We start from the raw sequence: 23,685 nt of genomic DNA, 5'->3' as shown, positions 1-23,685 counted from the left end.
CCTGAAGGTAATGGCTCGTGAAGACAGTGGAAGAGCTCAAGAAACACCACTGGAAAATGGATTGTATGGAACAGTTTCCGTGGCGAGCCATAGCTGAAGTCAGCGCCCTGGTCTCGTTGGGGTTGCTGGCCCTGGAGAGTCCAATCCTGTCATAAGCCTGCAGGATTGTGGTTCTTAGTCAGAAGGAGATTGTGTTCCTGAATATCTCTCCTTTACAAGTCAATGAGGTGGGAATGAACATGCGGCACCTGCTCGTCCTTCTGGGCCTTGCTGCTTCTTTGTAGGCTCTGAAGGTACGGATGGGACATAGCAAAAGATCATCCTGGTCCTCCATCCCGACCATGTTATGTAGGGGTGGGATGGTAAAGCATCTTATTTGGTTGGCCGGGCTGCTGATTTTTGGCAAAAATTCCCAGCACAAACCAAGATGAACCTCGGGGGCATTATTCACTGTACTCGAGTGACATCTCAAGTGTGGAGCTTTCTTACACTAGATGCTGTAACTAAAGCTAGCAGGAAGATGGTCTTCTGAAAGTAGGCCATGTTGAGGGGTTCATTGGGACGCTGTATGAGGTGCTTAGTATGACGTTCAAGTCCCATGCTGGAGACGGAACTTCAAGTTCTGATCCTCCAGTTTGAAACTTCTGTAACAGCCATCAACTCTGGTATTGTTGACAGCTTCCTTGTCTTGAGCAACAGCACAGATGGTGTTGATACCGTAGCTATGGCACCCTTGAGATGTTTCTTTACTCTCAGGTGGAGCAAGTTGTCTGCTACAAAATGCTCCGTTGCATTTTTTGGGGTCACGTCTTTTTGCCAACAGAAAGGAAGATCATTTGTCATAGTGGTGAATGGTCTATGGGCCTGGGCTGCGGCCAGGGCAGCTCACCTTGCATCTTCACGAGGCAAGTGAGCTAACTGACTATAAAAGTCCAGTTTCCATCCTTGCCAAACTAGGCTGGTATTATGGAGTTACATTTTGGCTGTACTAATAAGTCTATGCATAGTCCAATCAAAATCATGCACCGAAATCAAAATCCGGTTAGTAAACTGTCGTGCTGATTTCAGTCGATTGCAGGATTTGCAAAGCATGTGCACCACCAACTTGTTGTCAACAGATATTTTTCAAATCTTTTCGTGTTTCTAATCAAACGTGATTTGATGCACTTCTGGGGTAGACACCATGACCACGCAAGGAATCCTTGTCACATCTTTCCTTAGTTCTGAAATCCCTGCGTGGCTGGTAGGCTCCTGAAATTGTTTTTCATCGCCCTGTGTATAGAAAGTATGGCTTGTCTGTCCTCGATTATCTCTACTTGCTGAGCTACTGAAGCTATGGCATTGTTAAATAGAATTGACAATGTCCGTGGTTGGTTAATCAACATCGCTGCAAAGAATGACGCCAAAGCCGACAGGTGGGGAAGTGTCTTCCATAATTCCCCATAATGGGATGAGATATGGGGATTGGTGATCTTGAAGGATCTAACTATGGAAGTCCATGTCCAGGGATGGTACATTTTCCATGTAAACTTGGCCATGTACCGGTTGCTTCGTGGCCTGCCTAGGTGGTCTGAAGGAAGTGGAATGACTGTCTAATGCCAAGACATCCTTGTCTAGGCCAACCAATGCCTCTTGGATGAATGTGTCCGGAGGCAGAGTAATGGCCTCCAGGCATCCACCCTCTATGTGGCACGACTTCTGGGGTCGACAATGAAGGTTCACTCTCTAGAATAGAGGACCCTGGCTTCCTCGAGCGATGGGAAGAAGAAGGGGACTCCCCCTCCCTATGCTGGGCCTAAGGAAGCATAACTGACCTCTGCCTTGAGATGGAGGCGCTATGAGGCTTTGACTTAAGGGATCCATGCGAGTGCCTGACGGTGGAGCGGCTGCACCTGGAAGGGGAGTGGCTGCGTCTCATAGGCATACCTGACGCTAACTCTGCAGACAGGGTATGCAATTGTCTAATGAGATCAAGCGCCCATTCGGAAGGGGCACTGGAATGAGGAGGCACCACTACTTAAGGTGTCACTGGAAGCGCCACTGCTGGAAGCGCAGACTGCTAATCCAACTTGGTAGAAGTCTCAGGTTTGGGCTTGATCATCGTATCATTATGTGGTGATGAAGCAGTAGAGGAGGTCAGACATCCTGCAACAAACCTGTTGTTGTTTCCTTTTGTTAACTACTCTGAGATAGGTAAGGACGTCTGCGGCGGAAAGAGAGATGCATACGGGAGACTTGTGGAATGGGAGACACTGAGTCTGGCAATCCGGACAGAGTTGGTGAGGGTCCTTTGCCGATTTCTTGCCTTTATAGAGATCACACTTGGCAGCAAACATCTGTTACAAGGGAATGTAAGTAAGTGATCGTCTCTGTCCTTCATTGGTAGTGAAGAAGAGAATAATGACATATAGGGTCATGTTTTCAGATGTGAAGGAGGTCATGTTGGGCAAAAGAGTATTGAAGACGCTACTAGATCGTCATTCATTTCCAGTTAGGACTTCGCAAATCAGAGTAATGTGCATTATGTAATGCAGCATAAGTTAAAAATATATCTCTTATCAAAAGGAATATTATGTCTTATTGTTTTACCATTTCTTTAAACTTCTTGCCTTCTATCTAATACATATAGAATACTAAATGAGCTCCCGTGTAATACCAATTTTATGAAATGAGTGAATAGTTGTGGTATCTGACGAGCGAAAGCGAGTCAGACACCACAACTATTCATGAGTTTCATAAAATTGGTTTTACACTGGAGCTCATTTAGTATTTTATTTATTACTTGCCATTTATAACGATTTTAGAATTATACTGTTGAGTATGATAGGCATACACTTACACGATCCAAGGCATAGTCCAATTGAGTTTAACAGGATAATACTTCAAACACGTAAAAGTTGAAACGTATGAATTTAATACCATACAACTGTCCACCTTAGAATTCACAAAATTATCGTAGGGCTAAGACTATTGCAACTCACTTACTTTAACAGACTAATGACTGTCGTTTCGATCGCCTTGTGGAACGGGCCTTGCACCTCAAAGTTTACAATAACGTCACAATAACCGATGACGCAATTTATGGAATTTTGTTGCAAGATCCATCGCGAAACAATGCCATGTGACATCAGCCTAGCAACACGGTTGCTGGGGTCATCGAGTGTGCATAAGCTCCTCTCAGTGATCTATCAACTCCACAAGCATTGTCGTTGAATAAGCCAAGGGATGATTGAGAGCTTTCAATATTTGTTCATGAAACGTGTTTCGAGAGTACACGCGTTTTGGTATTACACAATGTGTAATACAGCTGTATGTTTATTAAACGGGTGATCTCTTCACGGGCAAGTAATAAAGGTATATATACTAGCCACATTAAGAAACTGTGCACGGAGAAAATATAGATATAAGGGCACACCGTCCATATATGAAATATAGGTTTGAACACAGCAATTTGTGCAATGAAAACACGACAAAGGGAAACAAGGAAACAATATGATTTAATACACATTGGGATATATATGCTATATACAAGGGGGCTGCTCGGTCGCACACGGAATGTCCTGCGGACGGGGGTTAGTTCTAGGGCCGTGCTGGCCTGCTAGGATAGGGCTACCCTGCGGGTAGAGAGGTGTTGAAGAAAAGGAGCAGATTATTATTATTATTAGATGAATGATAGGGGTACCCTGCGGGTATGGAATGTGAACTGGTGGCTGCGCAGGACCAGGTAGGTAAGGAATTTTTGGGGGCCCCAAGCCATGTAATGCTGCTGCCTTAGGCATGCAATGGCTTGAGACGCCCAAACGAGGTTGTGTACGACCGAGTGCCCCCAAAGATGAGTAAGATACATGATCACGAAACCTGATAACTGCGAACTAATACGAATATGGCACAGAATCTGTATTGTAGATTAGGGTCCACATAACGAACGCTGTGCGTGAAGCAGAGTCTCTTCTGAAGTTCTAATATATCTCTGGAAACAGTCTGAATTCCAGCGTCCCATAATCTTAATTAGGTGGTCCTCCACCCGGGCGCTAGCTGCGGTGGTGGCAGCACCGATACGGAACGAGTACCCACTATAATCGTTTGAGTTAAAACCGGCCCTAGTCAGCACTCTGCTGAGCCAGGACAGAAACAATGCCCGTGTGATGGGCTGGTGTTGAGCGTCCACAAATAGCTTGAAGCTTGCTGAAGAGTTCTGGTATAGAAGAGCTTCCTCAAACTTGAGAATGGGTACAAGCGACTATTGGAAAACAATATTATGGGGACGCCTACTCGAAATGGATCCGTCTTGGAAGCTTTCAGCAGGGATAGTGCACTTTCTCTTAGCGAAGTCAAACTTGATGTCACTCAAACAAATATTAGCACTGGGATCAAACCTGGCAGCACACGTGATTTCTCCATATCTGAGAAACCCGAAGAAGGCAATTAAGCACATGCATTCCATTACAAGGTCATTTAACGGTCCAAGTACTCCTGCACGCAGTGTACACACGATTCACGCCAACACTGTGTAGGTGATGGGAAGTCGTTTTCTTGGAGTAGGGGCTTGCAACTTCTTGTAACCTCTCATGATGGACTGCAGTCGGTTCAACGCCCTGGATCCACGATGGTCGAATATTGTGGTAATGCCACGTTGCAGGTAAAAGTACCTCACCCCAGCTAGGTAGGTCTTAACAGTGACATGTTTCAACTGCAGCACGCCATAACAATGGGCAATGAAGTACTGTAAATATACCTCGTTCACAGGAGGGAGTCTGTGATAGAACATGGTTTGAAACAATCCGAAAGTCAGCAAGAACTTTATATAACAGGTCATACCAGTCGAATAGGCGGTCTGAGTATCCTTGCTGACGACCGCGGACCACAGTCTGTTGAGATGCGCATTCAGGGCCACATTACTTGCGAGCTGGGGGGGCACTGGAGTGGGTGTGGTTGAGCATGTGGTGCCAGGGCTTGGAACTTGGTGATCTGCAAACGAGATAGTGAATCAGCAATGTTATTATCTGAGCCAGGTACGTGATGGGCCAATACCACAAAGTTGTTGACTGCTGCTGTCCAAGTGAGTCGGCGCATGAGGAACATGATACCTTTACATTTAGATCTACCCTTCTTGATGATGAACACGGTAGCCTGATTATCACAATGAAAGAGCACACGCTTTTTCTCCCAGAGATGACCCCAGAGAATAGCTGCCACGACGATCGGGTAGAGTTCCATGAAGGCCATAGACAATTCACCGGACATACTACATAGCACTTCCTCCGACCATTTCTCAGCAAACCAGGCACCTTGGTAATAGCCCCCGTGCCCCACTGTAGCCGCCGCATCAGTGAAAAGCTCGATGTCTGGGGTAGGTGAGATGTGGAGGTCGTGGAAGAGGGAAATACCATTCCATTCTATCAAGAACTTGTTCCACATAGCTAAATCTTTTCTACAATCACCTGACAAGCTAACATGGTGATGCAACTTATCAACAGTTGTGGAAAGTTCGATTAAGTAGGAGACAAACGTCCTGCCTGGCACGATCACTCTGCAAGCGTAGTTCAAGTGTCCGAGCAGGGAGAGAAGTTCTCTCTTGGTGCAACTTCTCTTTGTGGAGTATCTGCCCAGGAGCTCTGCTATGCGTTGCAGTTTATCTTGGGGTAACCTAGCAGTCATAAGATTTGAGTCAAGAATGATGCCTAAATACTCGATCTCTGTAAGGGGTCCCTGTGTCTTATGGAGAGCTAGTGGAATGTTGAGTCTCTTGAAGAGAGACAGTATAGTACTCATGGTCGATTCAGCGTCGTGGCCTGGAGGGTAAATGACTAGGAAGTTGTCCAGCAGGTGTAGCACATGAAGGAAGTCATGATTGTGTTTCAGAATCCAGCAAATGGCCTGGGACAGAGTGTCAAATATTTTGGGGCTAGATCAGCAACCGAAGGCTAGCCGGGTGTAGAAATAGTACAGTCCTTCACACTTGAACCCGAAATATGGCCAGTAATCGGGGCTTAATGGAATATGCTTGAAGGCGTCAGTTATATCTGCTTTACACATGAGGGCCCCTCTTCCGAACTGAATAATGATAGAAATGGCATGATCAAGTGTTACGTAGGAAACAGAACAGGATGTCTTGTCGATTAGTTGGTTGATGCTAGGGACGGTATCGTGATCATGGGGGGCCGATAAGTCCAATATCAAACGTTTCTTCCGAGAATATTTCCCCTCGGCAAGTCCAAGTTGACTAACCCTGTATGTGTCATAGGGAGACTCCTGGAAAGGCCCAATAACGTACTGCTTGGCACATTCTTTACTGAAAGCTGCGGACACATCCACTGGATTTCTCCTGGCACTAAGGTTGTTGCGGCATTCCACTGTCGTTTTAGGCACAGAGTCTAACATTGGATTGAATCCTGTCTCCTGTCCATAAATGAGATAATCGAAGAAACACTTGTCTGGGTGGAATTGTAAGTCCGCTTTTAATCTCTCAATGTTAATAGGTGTTAGCGTCAATGTCTGCTTAGTACTTGCTCTGTCTAAGGCATCGTGTAGTCAATCCTTCTGCGCTTTCTGGCACTGTGTCTTGCCGTGCTTCCTTGAATGGCAAATGAGGCAGGTATGTTTGAAGGACACTGTTGGCGGCTGCAGCCCGTATCATTAAAGTTGTTACAGATCTCTTGTCCATCACGTCGAACGCGAGGTCTACCTCTTGAGTCTATGTGCTTGGCATTACTGTCCACGTTTCGTCGGTCATATGGAACATGTCTGTCTTGGGGCCTGACAATTGGTCGGCGAGCTGTAGCTATACTCGGGCAGACGTGGGTGCCGTGGGTTACACTTTGACACACTGAACACGTCCTGGTACGTCGCCCTGAGGAACACATCGAATGACAACTCCTTTTGCCTCAAAAGCTGCCACACGAGCTGCGAAAAGTTTGTGGCAGTCGTAGTAGCATGTCCCGCCGTACAGAGTAGCAAGTTCGATCACAGTCTGCTCGTGGCATTCTAGCTGTTTCCTTTTGGCATCATTGTTCTCACAATACATGTCTTTGTAAATACCGAATGCCTGGATAAACTCTCCGAGTGTCAGTGTCCTATTCGGCCTGGGCTCATCTTTGAGCGAGTATACATTCCCCTCGAATTCAGTTACTCTAGTATCCAAACTGTCTTGGTTAGGTAATGTCAACAAAGCCAAATTAACATATTTACCTTCCTGGATCTTTTTCCTTAAGGTGGGGGACACTGTGTGGATATGAGGTAAGGAGTCTGATGGAACCTCCGTTGAGTTGCTAGCGGGGGTCGGGAGAGAAGTCTCGATACCACTCAGGGTATTCGATGTAGGGTGGCCTAGTAGAGGCATCGCGCTGAGCCCTGTGGTTGTGATCAGTTGTCTAAGTTCGGCAATTTCCTTTTGCAATCCATCCACCGAGGGGATCACAGGGGCTGAATCTGTCAAGCTAGATACATTAGGCTAGGGAGTAAAGTTGGATAGACTGATGAACTGGTAATGGTACTTGGCAGGTTAGTGTTGTGATTGCTGCTTGGCAAGTCTTGTTGACACTCGGAAACGGAAGCCATGGTGTTTGTCGTCTCTGTTATGGTTATGGGATGTGACATGGAATTCCCTCGGTTGTTTTCAGTATACAGCTGGAACAGCAGCCGTCTGTTCCACGATGCAGGCACGCTGACACCTTGACTGGCGAGGCGAAGTTGAAGGTCAGCTATAGTGAGATAAGGAGCATTCCTAGTTCTGGGCATGCTGCGGTGGTCGCCATCTTGGTTTGGGTCAAGGGTCGCCTCGTTAACCCTAGCAGTACTTGTGTTGAGACTAGCAGATCTGCCGCGACGTCTGGTAGTCCTGTCAGCCATTTCAAAGCATAAGGCTGTAAAGAGTCCCTCTGCTGACAGGGATGAAGATTGCAGATGGATAAGAAGTCGAATGGTGGTGTTACCAAATTGACTTGACAGAACAATGGTTAAACTGCAAGATGGAACCTAAAAGGAATTTACATAAATACACATGTGACGTCATTCCTTCACACTGCGCATGCCCGGTAGTGAAAGATATCATGGGAGTATATAAGAAATTAATCTACATGGATGTTGGTTTACGATAACACGGCTATGGGAGAATAATACTAAAACAAGGTCAATTGGCCTGACAAGAGTGATAAAAAACATTATAACAATTTAAGAGATTCACTGAGAGCGAGACCACCGGAAGTGGTAGTGTAAACAAACTGCCGTACGAGCACATGGCAAAGGATACAATTAAATATACCAGTGGTGAGTGGTAAAGTAAAGGTGTTAGGGTTGAGATACTACGAGATGAACTGCATATAATGACATGGATGGTATTATCATTGCACAAACAAAAATATTAAATTCACATTTATTAGAGACATTCAAACGCTCATACATGTGCCATGCGATATGACGTCATTGATGGGGGCCTATGGACGTGCAATGTGTTACTGCACGTGCATCCTTTGCAGCTGTACACAGCATGTGCAACTCAAAATTCGCTGTCACTTTGGAAAGCATGATCTGTGGTCATTCAAAAATTCAAAACTTCTCAGGCGCAGACACAAGCATATCACAAGCAAATCATGCCAAGATTGACAGCCGCACAGCGTCATGAAGCCATTGGAATGATCCGAGCGGGAATGAGGCAAAAACAGGTGGCAACACATTTCCAATGCCATCGTAACACGATATCGGCATTGGTGAGGCGTTATCAGAACACAAATGACGTTGCCGACCACCCACGTTCAGGATGTCCCCGAGTAATGACGCCAAGACAGGACAGATGGATTCGAGTGACACATCTCCGACACAGGTTCCAAACGGCAGTAACGACGTCCCAGACAATTCCTGGACTGCACCGTATCCATCCCAACACTGTCAGGAATCGTTTACGTCAGTACGGGATTCGACCACGACACCCTGCCATACGTCCCATCCTGACACACCGTCATCAAGTCAACCGTCTAAGATGGTGTCGAAATCATGTTCGCCAACCTCGAATATGGTGGAGAAATGTTTACAGATGAATCGAGGTTCAACATTTCCCACAGTGACGGGCGCCAACGTGTCTACCGGCGTTTGGGAGAACGTTATGCACGCCACTGTATTGTTGAGAGGAATCGTTTTGGAGGTGGCTCTGTGATGATTTGGGGTGGGATAACAGCACGGCACCGAACCCCTTTGGTGGTTGTTGGGGCAATCTCACCGGTGTTGGCTACAGAGATCAGATTCTGAGGCCTGTGGTCATTCCTTTCCTGCAACGTCATGGCCCGGGATTGACATTTCAACAGGACAACGCTCGTCCTCACACAGCTAGGGTCGCAATGGATTTCCTTCACCATAACAATGTCATGTTACTGCCATGGCCTGCAGTTTCTCCAGATCTCTCCCCAGTAGAGCATGAGTGGGATGAAATGGAGCGCCGTCTTCGTTGTCTTCCACATCCTCCAGATAACATCTGTGACTTGGCACAGGATTTGAGGAGGATATGGCAGGCCATTCCCCAGGCCTTCCATGCCCATTTGGTGGACTCCATGCGTCGCCGATGCACTGCTGTGATTCACGCACAGGGCGGTCATACCTGTTTGTGACTTTGTAGTATGACCCCCTACTCCATTTTGATCTTCTGACGTCATCGTAACAGATGTTGTTCAGGTCCCGTTAACATTTTCTTATGGTCCGATCATTCAGCTGCTACAGAGTCTGCATCATTTTGTTCTTGCTGTGTTGTATTTCAATCCAGAATATATTTTCTCCGTGCACAGTTTCTTTATGTGGCTAGTATACTTATATGATTTACATTGAAACCAGGTCTTGAGATATTAGTCATCAAAGACAAGTTTGGATACATAGCGCCACATTCAAGGACAATATGAGCTAAAAAGTGTGAGCATCACCTGCAAAACCAGAGGCAAACTCATTCTATGCATTGTTCATGGTAAACTGTATGTAGCCAGAGTATATTTGGGGCATCTATGTAGCATTGCAGAAATTACATTGCAGTTACACCTCAAAACAAAACTACATGAATTTGTATATTAATGATATTAGTATACTTATTTCCTTCTGGACTTTGATCCTACAACCTAAAACCTAAACGTGCCTCTTCCTTCACAACAAAATAGGCTGTTTGAAAAATCAGCTCCAGATTACTTCGATCAGGTGGCTCCACCAACGGCCATCTGCCACGGATATAAAACAATTCACCAGATCAAGTAGATCAATCTCCTTCATCTCCTTTATTTTCAATTTGTCCTACGAGATAGACGGGAGCCTCAGATGGGACAGGACGTGTGACCAGTGTAGATAACTTCGTTTGCACAAAGTCTACAGCGTTAACAGAGAAATCCATCTTAACCAATCAATCTCCTTTTTCTTACGAAAAGGGTGGAGGTTGAAGCTGTTATCTGTAAATCATGGACCCCATTCAAAAATGAGCATTTTTGATTAAATGCAATGTTTTTATACTTACCTGAAGCTACACAGTGCTACCTTATACAAACAGGCAGTACTGGAACGAAGAGACAGTTTAAGCAGACTACAGCCTGTGCCCAGGCATCCACGAATTATCCCCCTTGGCCCCTACTCCTCACATTCTTCACTGGAAGACATCAGACGTAGAGTACACAGTAAGGCGGCAGAGGAGGACGGAGTCCGGGTGGGCCTATAGGTGTAGCGTCAGGTAAGTATAAAAACATTGCATTTAATCAGAAATGCTCATGTTTTATCTACCTGACATTACAGTTCTTTATTCGACTGATGGAAGGCGGGCTTACCGTGAGAAGCGCCAGGCACCCTGAAGAAGCACAACTAAACTGTCCAGCAGGAAACCCAGCAGGCGACAGCAAGGTAGCGGCTCCTGGAACGGCAGGCAAGGGGATAAGATGCAGGTCAAGCCCTCTCGGAACAGAATGGTGTCTGACGGTAGAGAGAACAATGCTTGACAGAGGGTAAAGGTACCGACATAACAGTACCCAGCAACCCAAGAGGAACAGCACAAGGGATGGTCCTACCTTGGCAATAGGTGTGAGCACGGCCACGGGCCGCAGACAGCCACATTCCTCGGAATCGGCACGGTCAATGGCGTTTGGGGTTGGTCAGCTGTTGGGCCAGGACAAGTGGACCAAAGCTATGCGTACCCACTACGTCCTCCACCGAAATATTGCGAAGATAATGGCTGGCGAAGACAATAGTAGATGACCAGAAGCACCCCTCCATGATGGATCGGACGGAGACATTAGCATGGAGGGCCAGCGAAGAAGACAGGGCACGTATCTCACGTGGAATGGAGGCTGTTGGTGGTGGTAAGTCAGCATGACGGTAAGCTTCAGAATAGCAGAATGAAGCCAAAGGGAGACTGTATTACGAGAACCTCTGCACAGCAACGGCTGGAAAGAGGGATGAACAGCCTCTGCCGCTGCTTTCGATGTTGCTGAGACACCTGAAGATAACGTCGGAGGGCCCGAACTGGGCAGAGGGCAAGTTCCAGGTCATCACCAAAGTGAACTAAACCGTGAGGACGCTGGTCAAACCAGACACGGGTCACATCAAGGGCATGAAGCTCGCTAACCCTGCCAGCTGTTGCAAGGGCCAGGAGAAAGCAAGTCTTCAAGGTGAGATCTTCAAACGAGGCAGACGCAAGTGGCTCTTACGGAGCTCTTACATTGAGATCCCAAGCTGGGGGGCGGAATTTCTTAGTCTGGTCCTCCAGTGGAAAACCTCGGACCATGGCAAAAAGGGCCAAGACTGATGATAGGCTGGAACCTCTAGCAATCTTGCGGACAGAATTGAGCGCAGCAAGATAGGTTGCAATTGTAGAACTAGCCAGGTGACGGGATTGGCGAAGGAAAACCAAAAAGTCTGCCACTTGTGGAACCGTAGCCTCCACTGGAACGATGTGCCTGCACAAGCAGAAGGCCTGGAACGACCGCCACTTGTCTGGATGTCTGGATGTCTGGATGTCTGGATGCGGTTGTCTGGTATGAGGACTGAGCAGCAGATTTTGCCTCATCGGGAGACGCAACACAGGTTCTCCCGTGAGCTGAAGGAGCTTGGAAAACCAAATTTGGGACGGCCAGTAAGGTGCAACCAAAATCAGATCTAGGGGACAGGTCCGGGCCGCCTTCTGAATGACCTGGGGGAGAAGAACTGGGGGCGGAAAAGCATACACGCTTAGGCCGACCCAGGATAGAGCGAGGCCGTCTACCTCCCAAGCAGCATGGTCCGGGACAGGAGACACATACACTGGCAATTGGTGGTTGCACACCGTTGCGAAGAGATCCACGTTGAGAGTCCCCAGGCGATCGCACAGGAACCAGAAGGGGATGGACGATCGGGTCTTGACAGGGAGTCGGCTAAGACGTAAGACAACCTGGAATGTGACGGGCTCGTTTCAGAAGAGGGAGACTGTCAGCCAGATGAAACAGCCGAAAGGTCTGCTCAAGGAGAGAAGCAGATAGAGTCGACCCTTGCCTGTTGATGTAATACACCACCTTGGAGTTGTCCGAGGCGACCATGAGACAGCTGTTGAGGATCTGACGCCAATGACGAATCGCCCGAATGACTGCCTCCAACCCCAGATTGTTGATGTGCCACGCACGTTCCGAAGGAGTCCAAAGATCGGAAGCGGTTTCCTGGAGAAGGTGGGCGCCCCATCCTTGTAGAGATGCGTCCACGAAGAGATGGTGAGTGGCCTCAAAGCTTGTCATAGAGGAACCACTCACAACATTAGATGGGACTAGCCACCACTCCAGGAACGGATGTAAGTCCTTTGGCAGAGGAAGAAGGGGACCCGACAGATTTGAGCGCAGAAATGGCAGCAGAAACCAATGAAGGGGACACAGTTGAAGGTGACATCTGGACGTCAGATCCTCAGCTGAGGACAACAGCCCGAGAAGGCTCTGCCACTGGCGGAGATTGAGAGGTTGAGAGAGGGCTACCCTGACCCCAGATTGGATCGCCATGAACCGATCCGGAGGAACTTGTATCAAGGAGAGGTCTGTCAGTAAGAGACGGTCTATGAAGAGAGAGAGTCAGATCCGATTTCTACATATTGATGATCCAACCCAACCGACGGAGGAGGCAAAGGGTGAAATCGCGCTGAAGAATCAAGGTTTGATCGACACCGTGACCGAGGATGCAGTCGTCGAGGTAGGTTCCGAACCGAATCCCCCTGCAGTGAAGGAACGCAACGATGGGATGGGTTATACATGTGAATAACCACGGAGCCGTGGAAATGCCAAATGGGAGCATTTTCCACTGAAAGTGCTGGCCCCATGAAGCGAGGAAACGACGATGTGTTGCCTGAATGGGAACGTGCAGGTAGGCATCCTGGAGATCCAGACTGATGAGGTGGTCCATCGGAGACCGGATGGAGATCATCAGGAAATGTGGCAGAGGAGCAAGATAATGGAGGTTGAATAGCGCTAGATTGTGGATCATTCAAAGTTTGGATGAACCCTTCTTGGGCACCAGGAAGACTGGAGAATAAAACCCTGGAGACATGGAATCGGTGTCCTGGAGATCTACTGCATTCTTGGCGATCAGTAGATGAAGAGCACCGACCCAGATCAAGGTTGGCGCATCAACAGTGGACAAAGAGAGTGATGGAGAGCAGCGTCCATTCTACCAAGTGGCGAATCTGTCATCGGAATTGAGGTACTGGACCAAGAAGAACCGACGAGCATCCGAACATCTTCATCAACAGGAGGTTAGATGTTGGCAAATGTCATAAAGTGGCAAGGATAGTATTCCTTCCGAAATCTTGGAACTTGAATCGATGTCTGGACAGGCAGTGTCGTAAAAGCAGTGTTTAATGACATGGCCACATCAGCTACCAACGGGTCACGTGGGAGGAGAACTTCTCCAGACTCCGAAACTTTGTGCTCCACCTGGAGGGAGGCGCCTTGCCCAGGCGAAGCACAAGGGAGATGATCCACAAGCCAAGCATAGTCATAGTCCTATAGTCATAGTCTGGTACAAAATGTTACTCATCATCAAAAGGGTGGTGATGTGAGGTAAAGGAGGAGTCCAGACGTCTGGCGCTCTGTGCCGGGACACCAGATGACGAAGTGTGTCAGTGATGTTCGGCAAGACGAAAAGGCGTCCTGGCGACTGTACGGCGACATATGGAGCTGGTGAAAGTGCAGCAAAGAGCATGGCAAAAGCTGGTGACGATGCGGCGCTGGCGACGGCCTGGCAATAGCTGGCAATCCGACGAGCGCTGGCGAAGTCTGGTAAAAGCTGGCGACAATCTGGCGCAAGTGACTGCCTGGCGATCCCTGCCGATGGTCCAGCGAGCGATGGCGACGGCCTAGCGATAGCTGGCGATCCGGCAGGCACTTACAACAGTCCGGTGAGCTCTGGAAACCCTTGCGATAGTGGACGACGATTTGGTGATGGCGATCCGGCAAGCGCTGGCTATAGCTTGGGAATAGCTGAAGACGATTCATTAAAAGCTGGCGATCCTTCGAGCACTGGCAATGGTCCGGCGAGCGCTGCCGACGTTCTGGCGATAACTGACAACGATTCGGTGATAGCTGGTGATCCGGTGCGATGAAATAAGGCGACGGTCCGGCGCCGGCTGGTGACGATCCGGTGAGGCCTTAGGACGATCCGGTGACACCTGAGTATGATCCGGAGATAACTGGCGACCTTTGCCGGCCATAACTGACGACGGCGCTTGAAAAAGGCAGCAGTAGAGTCGTCAGGAGTATCCAGAAGAACGGCAGGACGAAATATCTCACGAGGCACGGGAACGCCGACCCTGCGACTGGCGGGAGCGAGCTGACGGGAGTCAAAGAAGGTCATCTGGACGATGCTGAAGGAGTACTCCCAAAAGGCACGAAAGGCCATAGAATTCATAAAATCAAGCGGCGCAGATGGCCTAGATTGGGGAAGAACACCCGAAGGAACCATCGTCGCTGAATCGGATCCGAAGGCGCAGGGGCCGGATTCGACAGAGAGGGAGAGGTTGGTGGCGGCGAAGTACCAGGCATCTTCCTCCTATAAGCAAGTTATTTCTGGCAACGAAGAAGAGCCTTTCTGTAAAGTCTGTAATTGTTACATGAGAGCGCAAACAGAGCAGCAATGATCAAACGAGCACGCAGGCTTGCAGCAGGGGCAAAGATGATGTAGGCTTTCCCCCGACTCGGGCCTTTACATAAAGCAAAACGCATAGAATACATTCTGCAAAAAAAGTAAATAGCACATAAGTGTAACGAGCAGAATCACATATGAAGCAAAACATGTTACTGGACAATATGTGAACAAAGCGCACAAACACACAACCACAATACAGTGTGAAGCGCGACTTGAAGCAATTCAAAAACATAATACGCCTAATTAATAGGAATTTTGTCAATAGAAAGCCATAATCAACAAAATAAATGAGAGATTCACTAATAGCTTAAGAAAACTATAGCAAAAAAGGTACATTAACATGCAACCTCGTAAACACGAGATGCACGATGTTGAAATGGCGACCAAGGCGCAAAATGAGCAAAGTTACGCAGTCACGAATAAAAATCGAATTACAAGCTATAAACCGCAAACAAGCAAATATATCCAGCATAGAAAGGATATATGGAAGTAACGCCACCTAAAAACAAAATTTTAAGATAAATAACTAGGTAAGTTGAACTCTGTTCCTGTACACATCTGTCCGTAGGGCAGACAGAGAAGAATATGAGGATTAGGAGCCAAGGGGGATTTGGATGCCGAGGCACGGGCTGTAGTCTGCTTAAACTGTCTCTTTGTTCCAGTACTGTCTGTGTGTATAAGGTAGGGAAGCTAAAGCACTGTGTAGAGTCAGGTAAGGTAAAACACGAACTTCTCACAGTCCACACCTAGAATTGGCCCCCTTGAGACGAGAGAAACCAACCACCACATCTTTGGATGGGGAAATCTGAATAACAAAAGGCACAACTACACACTTTGGTGAATGTGTGCACCAAGTTTTTTATAGATATCTCTTATGGTTTTCGAATTCTGCTCCAGAAATAAAACGTGATAGATGGGCGGATGGATGGAGCCCGTTTCTATATCCTCTGCCAACATATTTGGGTGTACGTGGGATACCGTATTTTTCGTACCTAGAATAAGTACTGAGGTATGCAAATTAATCATGTAATTACACTTTCTGGTTATAAAAAGTGTTTACTGTATATCTGGACTTATGTTTGTAATCTATTTTATTAATTTTATTCAAAATTTATTTCAATATTGTTTACATTCATCTCAGCGAAACCGTGTGTGAAGTGATGATCGGTAGACTGCACAACTCACCGTTATTTACAGCAACCACGGTCAGGTTAACACTATTGACGCTTTCCAGTGGCCAGAGAATGGATACATACATATATATATATATATATATATATTACTATATAGTGCTATGCTTATGGTTATTAGTTTATTTTAAACATATATAGTAAAGCGGCAACTAAAATTACATGATATTGGAATATATTATACCTGATAAAATAATAGTTTCAGATACAACAATTCTTCATTGTATCAAAATTCTTTGAAGTTATATAAGGGGGGGATTTTTAACATGTCTACAGTGATTGCTGCTTCTGGCTTAGTTGTGACTTGTTGGCTTGCTGTTTAATGCCGCACTCAGCAATATTCCAGCTATATGACAGTGCTTAGTTATGATACAATACACACGGTAAAAAACATTAAACTTATTCAATACAAATTTGAAATTTGAGATAAAACATCACTAGACATGATGATTTACTGATTTAATTTTGTTTCCTGTTCGGCTAGGCATTGTGTTATATGCAGAGAAAGTCTAATCCAGTGCATGACTGTGTGAGGCTGGAAATATCAATGGCACAAAGTTCCAATACTCTTTATGCTGTGGCCATAGCTAAGACGAGCTTTTGGTCCTTTGATAATGATGATGAGTATGTTTTACACCGCTTTTAGCAATATTCCAGCAATATCCTGGCAAGGGACACCAGAAATGGGCTTCACACATTGTACCCATGTCGGGAATCGAACCCGTGTCTTCGGCGTGAGGTTTGGTCCTTTGAAGAGGGTAAAGGTTTAAAATGATCTCCCAAAAGAACCAGTAGTACAACTGATTAAATGTATTTAGGGAATGTGTGTTGAAGGCAAAGAAATTATGTTAGGGCAGAACTGTATCCCTCAATAGTGCTGTGGCGGACATTGTTATCCTGTCAAAGGTGGAGAAGACAATCTGCCAGCATGGGAACCGTTACAGGTACCATATCCCATCCTCATCTTCTGTGCCACTAGCAGAACTTTTTCTATCTGCAGACAGCGAAGGAAGAAGGTATCCAAGAACGTGAAACTAAGGTAGCCACAGAACTGGGGTAGCTGGAATCCCACATCTTCTGTATGATAGTCTACAAGCATTGGAGAGTTACATGAACAGATGGTGTTCAGGTGCAGGGAAAGGCAGGGGAATGCCTCATTGACATTTGCACAACAAAACCACCAAGTGATATAATCCATAAACGTTGGAGGAAAGGCAGCCACATCCGCCAACTTGGGTCCTATCAGATGAAACCGACGGCCGAAAGGCCGGGATACAAGAGCTAGACGTTGGTGGAATTGCAACTTGTACACAACCTCGAGTAACCAGCGCTTGGTCGTAATAAACTTCCTATTCTTTTTATACTGTGGCATAATGTTGAAGTCCAGTACCTCTTCCACCTATGGTGTTGTTGATAATTGGAGCCATCTGTTGTCAGCAAAGTAGGGGAGTGATGATTTCCTTCCAATACGGGGCTCGAAAAGAGCTTTCACTTCCATACTGACAGTGGAAACCTGGAATCTTTCTTCTGTTTCCAAACGAACTTCGTCTAATACCGTGGGGAGTACTTTGTTGAAGAATTCTGGCGATGTGAGTGGCTGAGAGCCATCAGCTTTCTTGACAAGCTCAGATATCTGAGAGCGAACCAGGGTGAGGAAATGAGGAAGGGAAGGTGAACTGACATCCACATTTGGGTAGACATAAGATCCTACTGGAGTCGAACTCCACAATAAGCTCAACAATACAATCTACTTACGTGATTATCCTCTATTCAGAAAAAAGCAGATAAGGACTACCAATAAGTGTCTGTTTAACTTGGAGAACCATACAAATTATGGTGTGAAAATAAACATAACGTGAGTTTAACTCTCTCAAAAAAAATCCAGTGTTGTTTGCACGCACAGGACAGCGGTGACATTTTCCTGCCCCTAAGATTTTCCTAAAGATTAATAGGGAATGGCTGACAGTGAAGAGGGCATCTGTTAATCAAAATGATTTTAGTGTGAGGACAGTCAAAATATGGGATTTATGAATGTTGTAATAGAGGTAAGGTATTCAAAAGAATTATGACATGATGGATGGTAGCAAGGTGCAAGATGGTATTTCACTCCTGTAGTTAATATATACAGTGACGGGGTGTAAGATAGTTAAAGGCAGATCAATACTTTAATCAGAATTTCATATACCTCTGGCACATCACATTCATTCAATTTAATACTATACCATGTACCTGTAACAGACTAGGTCAGAACGTCTGGTTGCCTTTCTTTACGAAGAGAACAAAGTAACAAATGGTATCATGGTATAGCAATGAAACTTCAGCTACAAACATTCCTAAAGCTCTTCTTGTGTTCAGAATAGCATTCCAGGTTTTTTTAGAACTGCCTGACAAGCTCAGTGTTCGCAATAGCATGTCAAGGTTGTTCATCTGAGCCAACATAGGCAAAGGGTAGAAATATGCTGATAATGTAAATAATTCAAATGCCAGAACTCATCTTGTGTTAGCTGTTCAGAAATACCTGAGACCGCTCGAGGGTGGTACACTTTTTACTTGCTCATGTTCAGCCAAGAACACTAAGCTGTTAAAAATGAGCAACAGAAGCAACAACTGTTTTCATTTCAGCTTTCGTCAGATAAAGGTTTTGGTATCCATATGATCTAAATGATTACACACAAGTAAAATAGTGAAGGTTCTGACAGATATAGTGAGAAAGTCACAGAGTAAGACATTTGACAGCAGCAGCAAAGAAAAAAATAAACACATTAATCAGTCCTTTCTAAAAGGTGCATCATAATCATCAAAAGGTGGATGAAAGGAACATAGCAATGTTCTCCATAAGCCTATGAGGGCACTTATGAGTTTGTTGTACTCACGTGAAATGTTGCTCTGTATAGGTCTGAGCATAGTTATTGAGATCAGTGCAGGCATGTAGATCGGCAAAGTCACGTATGCCTAGTGAGTTGGAGGGATGCAGCTGTGCCTGCAGGAACTCACAGCAGGCTTCCCGCACTTCGGTCATCTGCAGGATGTTGGCAGCTGGCAGTAGAGTCTGAAAACATCACAGCGGTGTACACCTTGGGAGGAATGAGTGAGTGAATGTTGATGTATCCCAGTGGACAAGATAAACAAGATATTATGAGCCTCACTGCACAATTCTTGCCAGGCAGGGGAAAAAAAGTACCATCTCTTAATGTATGATATGGCTGGGGATCGAACCATTGACCTTTCACTCTCCAGGCAAAAGCTCTATCCACAAGACCACGATGACTAGAAAACTGTCTTCTGTTTGCCTTCAAATGACACTAACGAACAGCAAAATATCTAAAAATATCTATAAATCTAATCTGGCATATGCCTTTGAATACTCTGTACCCAGTCAGGAGTTAAATTGATGTTCAACAACAATAATTGGAAAAGTAGCTTCAGAAACTATGATGTTTTGAAATGTGGTAATTGTCACTTCACACAAAGGGAGGTGCAGCGGTAGAGAGATTAGCCAAATTCCTGGCCTGCATGTGTAGAATAGGAACTACAAACTATACAGACTATCATGCAAGATACAGAAACAATTGCCCACACCCTGAATTTGAATTGTGAATGGGGCCATCAGATCAGTACAAAATGGGAAACCTCACCAATGCAAATACTATACTCAACAACAAAAGTTCCTGTGACACCAATATTTTAGTGTCTTTTTCAAACAAGTAGAGTTTGGTTTTTCAATATTGTAGTACATGTATGGAATCAAGTCACAAAAAAGCAACTGCTACAGAAAAGCATGCATTCCATGCAAAAGTTGACTTTTATGCAAGCCCCATGCATTTCACTACCCAAGAATGGGTATAAAAACATGTGCGTTAGTCAGGCGTATCTGCTAAGCCCCCCCAAGTCTGGTAGATCCTTTTGTAAGTCATGGTTAACGACTTTCAAATGGCTGCGATACAACGAGGATTTACAGATGATGTACAGCAAGGTAAGTGTATAATTATTGATTTCTGTATCGAGTCAAACACATGTTGACAGCAAATAAAATTACAGCAACAGTACCGTCCTCGTGTATGATAATTTTAAGATTTTGACGAAAGGTTTTGGTTGAATCATGTTATTCCAAACTTTTAAGCAGGAAATCGCGATCTACATTAAAAATATGGAATTTCATGGATGTATAGTGCTAGGTTACGAGCTGTGACAAAGATTTTTATGCATATATTACATCATGTATGAGCCAGGAAATAGAGGCGACGAAAGCCTAGATGTCATTTGACTTAAATTACGTGCAATTGCACAAAAAGATGGAATAATAACTTAGATGTCAGTTTGGCAACCATTATATATATTTTTGTTGATTTTATTTATTACTTTGTATAATATATTTAAAGATTTGCTTGAAACGTTTGATTTGGCCGGTCTACCTGCCTGCCTTGTCTGGTTACTTGTGGCTTCTTGACCAGTGTACCGGCCAACAGTGTTGAAAGAGTTAAACTGGTCACCACTTTGCATTGCATTGACAAGCTTTGATGGATCCCAGCGAGAATATCAGAGCGACTTCCCTTTGGTTAACACTCGCAAAGCAAATGAAATCATTTTTTTTTTTTGAACATTTTAGGCATTTTTACAGTAAAGATCGGTCGTAATAAAAAAATGGAGTGAATTATTCTTTTTTTTTTTCAACATTTGGACTTTGAAGGAGCGGCGCATCCTTAAACCAAGTAATACAAAAAATGTCACCTACATCATATCCATATTCCTGCATTTTGATGTCCTCACAAGATATAATCTAGTGATTTTTCAACAGATGTCCTCTTCACAGCCAGCTGTCTAATAAGTCAATACATGGGAAACAGTACAGGAACTGCTCTAATGCACCTGCTGAAGGCAGGAAAACCTCACTTCATAAAATAACCAACATCCTAGATACATTGGGACGGGTAGATGAGATGGATTACTCCTGATGTAATAGAGTTTGTATTCTTAGAATTATACACAAAGATAACTATTGTTTGATAGCTTCTTTGAATATCCTAACTCATCACATCAAAGCCAGAATACAAGGATCTGACATCTGGTAACCTAGATAGCTGGCAGCAGTGAACATAAACATATAAAGAAAAAAACTGAAGGGAGAGAATTTTTGGATGTCCATTTCTTTATTATGAAGAACACAACATTGTGGAGTATGTGTTTACTCCTTCATCATCTGAATGAATGCAAGGAAGCAGAGAGCAAATATATGTACATGTAAGAACAACAAAAGTAACAAGATAACAACAGTGGAAACTTAACAAGGGAAGCCAACAGTTAAATAGCGATGATAGGTAATTAGCAATGGACAAATGGAAACCAGCTGGGTAATTAGCACAGACAAGTCCCAAGCACCAATGCAGATAGCTTTCTTGGTCACGGTTCTAACAACTCGTGTGGTCCGACATTGATTAATGAATAATTTGCATACTCGTATATGCAAGGGCCGACGTATGGCTTTCAGTAGGAAGTGACAACTTGGGAGTTGATGGCTTGCGGTATATACAGTTTTACTCTATACATGTAGATATATACATACAAAAGACACTATGTGCCAGGTCAGCACATAGTGTTAGAGGTTGTTGTCTAGGTGCCCCGGAGCACCCAGCCTAACCCTAGCTAGGCTAAGGGTAAGACCTTTCTTTCTTTTCTTTTTTTCAATCTCTCTCGACCAAGGCTTATATAGACAAGGTCACCTGACATTTAGTAAGTAATAAATATAAATGTAAACAGTAATTCATCAGCAGGATGGCAGACGGTCGATGTACACAAAAATGAGGATTAACAATTATGATTAGCATCTCATAAATAACAGCAATTAAGTGTTTCAAGGCATATAGATGTCATGGCTCAAGGGTAATGAGGCTTTGCAATTAAATGTTCTTCAGACATGGGTGTCATAAATCAGTCGCTATGACAGTTCATTGGTGTCTGGTGTCTCCTGATGTCAATGTCCTCTTGTAGTTTTCTTTGTTGCCATTTGTTGTTGTTGGTATGACCACCTATCTCACTATCCAGAAACACAACCACCTATCTCACTATCCTGAGAGACCCTACTGCAAAACTAGATAGAACATCAACATAAAAAGACCCTGAAAGACCACCACCATCTTCAACCAGTTGAACCCAATCAATTCCCAAGGCCCTTGTGCAAGAGCAACGGTCAAGATCATATTTACAATACTTATCCTATCTCACACTTTGCACATCTTCTTCTTCGATCCTCAAGCTTCTGAAACAAAAACATTCACCCAAACACACCCCAGCATCTCCATGGTTATGACCAACAACTGGGTCTATTACGTGCTCCGTGCGCGGTTAGCTTGCTCGAGCTAACCACGTGTGTACCTCTGCCAAACCATTCTCTTTCGCAGAGCTATCAGGCTAGATGAATTGTCAAGGTAATAAAACACATTTGAGTGCATGAAGTGAACCAAGGCAAGAAGAGGAATGATCGACAATATTCCACAGCAAGGATTCCATCTCAAGATCAATGAAAGCGGGGTAATCATAAATAACCGATCAGGTGGGCCAGAAGTTGATTCTTTGCCTCGAAATCCCAATGAGGGCCAAGGAACACCCAACCTCTTCGCGATCTGTCAAAATGGACCCTGGTGACTGAGGCTGAAAGAATAGCTCATCACTGAGCAGAAGACAATGGAATCGTTCGTCAGTGAGCCTTAACAACTGTGCATTGGACAATAGTGCAGGACGAAACAGTGTTGGGTGGAGAGACCACTTGGTCAGTGATCGTCTGTCAGGTCGGGACAGGGATTATGCTGAACCCAGCTGTTGATGTTGAGGGTGTCAATGAATTGAAAGAACTCAAGAGCCAGCAAGAGGATGGACATCAACTGTTGATGTACTACACTACCGCAGTGTTGTCGGACTAGTTCACGAAGGAAGAGGAGCGTAGGAGCTCTGACCAATGCTTGACTGCTAGAATGACCGCCTTGATTTGTCAATTGACGTCAGAACCACCGCCCTGTCACTTGAAGATGTGCGCTCCTCAACCTATGGTTGAAGCATCGATGAACAGATGAAGGGACGGAATTAAGCGCCTCAACGTGCGACTAGCCACCATTGGAGATGAGGGTGATGATGGAGTCGCAGGGAGATTGGCGAGTGACAATCGTCCATCCTGATAAAGGGCGCAAGGAGGTATTGAATTGGTCACAGATGCAGTTGACCTCGTACAGTGATTGCCTGCACCTACGTTAGGAGATCCAGGAGTTGTTGCCATTGGTGGAGCACTTGTTTGGGTGCCATTGGAACAAACTGTTGAATCGGTCATGCGGAACGAACATCATACCTTGCTGAGTGTTGAATAGAGCCCCTATGAATTGTCGAGTGAACAAGACTGACCATA

At 45.2% G+C, this 23,685-nt stretch overlaps 1 protein-coding gene and 1 pseudogene across 8 annotated transcripts in view; both read right to left on the bottom strand.

Annotated features, from left to right (window-relative positions):
• Positions 1-23,685, bottom strand: part of LOC139468153 (kelch-like protein 3) — a 198,865-nt gene that overhangs the window by 96,548 nt on the left and 78,632 nt on the right. For all 8 annotated transcript variants that reach the window (XR_011653671.1, XR_011653672.1, XM_071249931.1 and 5 more), the window contains one exon: positions 19,169-19,344. Coding sequence is in view for 6 of the 8 variants with exons in the window: in XM_071249931.1 (XP_071106032.1) it covers positions 19,169-19,344 (176 nt within the window). In the remaining 2 variants the exon portion in view is untranslated. The remainder of the gene's footprint in view (positions 1-19,168; positions 19,345-23,685) is intronic.
• Positions 590-5,418, bottom strand: LOC139469034 (uncharacterized; annotated as a pseudogene).

The sequence above is a fragment of the Haliotis cracherodii genome, unplaced genomic scaffold (assembly GCF_022045235.1).
Source record: "Haliotis cracherodii isolate W230 unplaced genomic scaffold, xgHalCrac1.p SCAF_2, whole genome shotgun sequence".
Lineage (NCBI taxonomy): Eukaryota > Metazoa > Mollusca > Gastropoda > Lepetellida > Haliotidae > Haliotis > Haliotis cracherodii.
The sequence above is the reverse complement of the archived record's forward strand: the minus strand, read 5'-3'. Positions and strand labels throughout refer to the sequence as shown.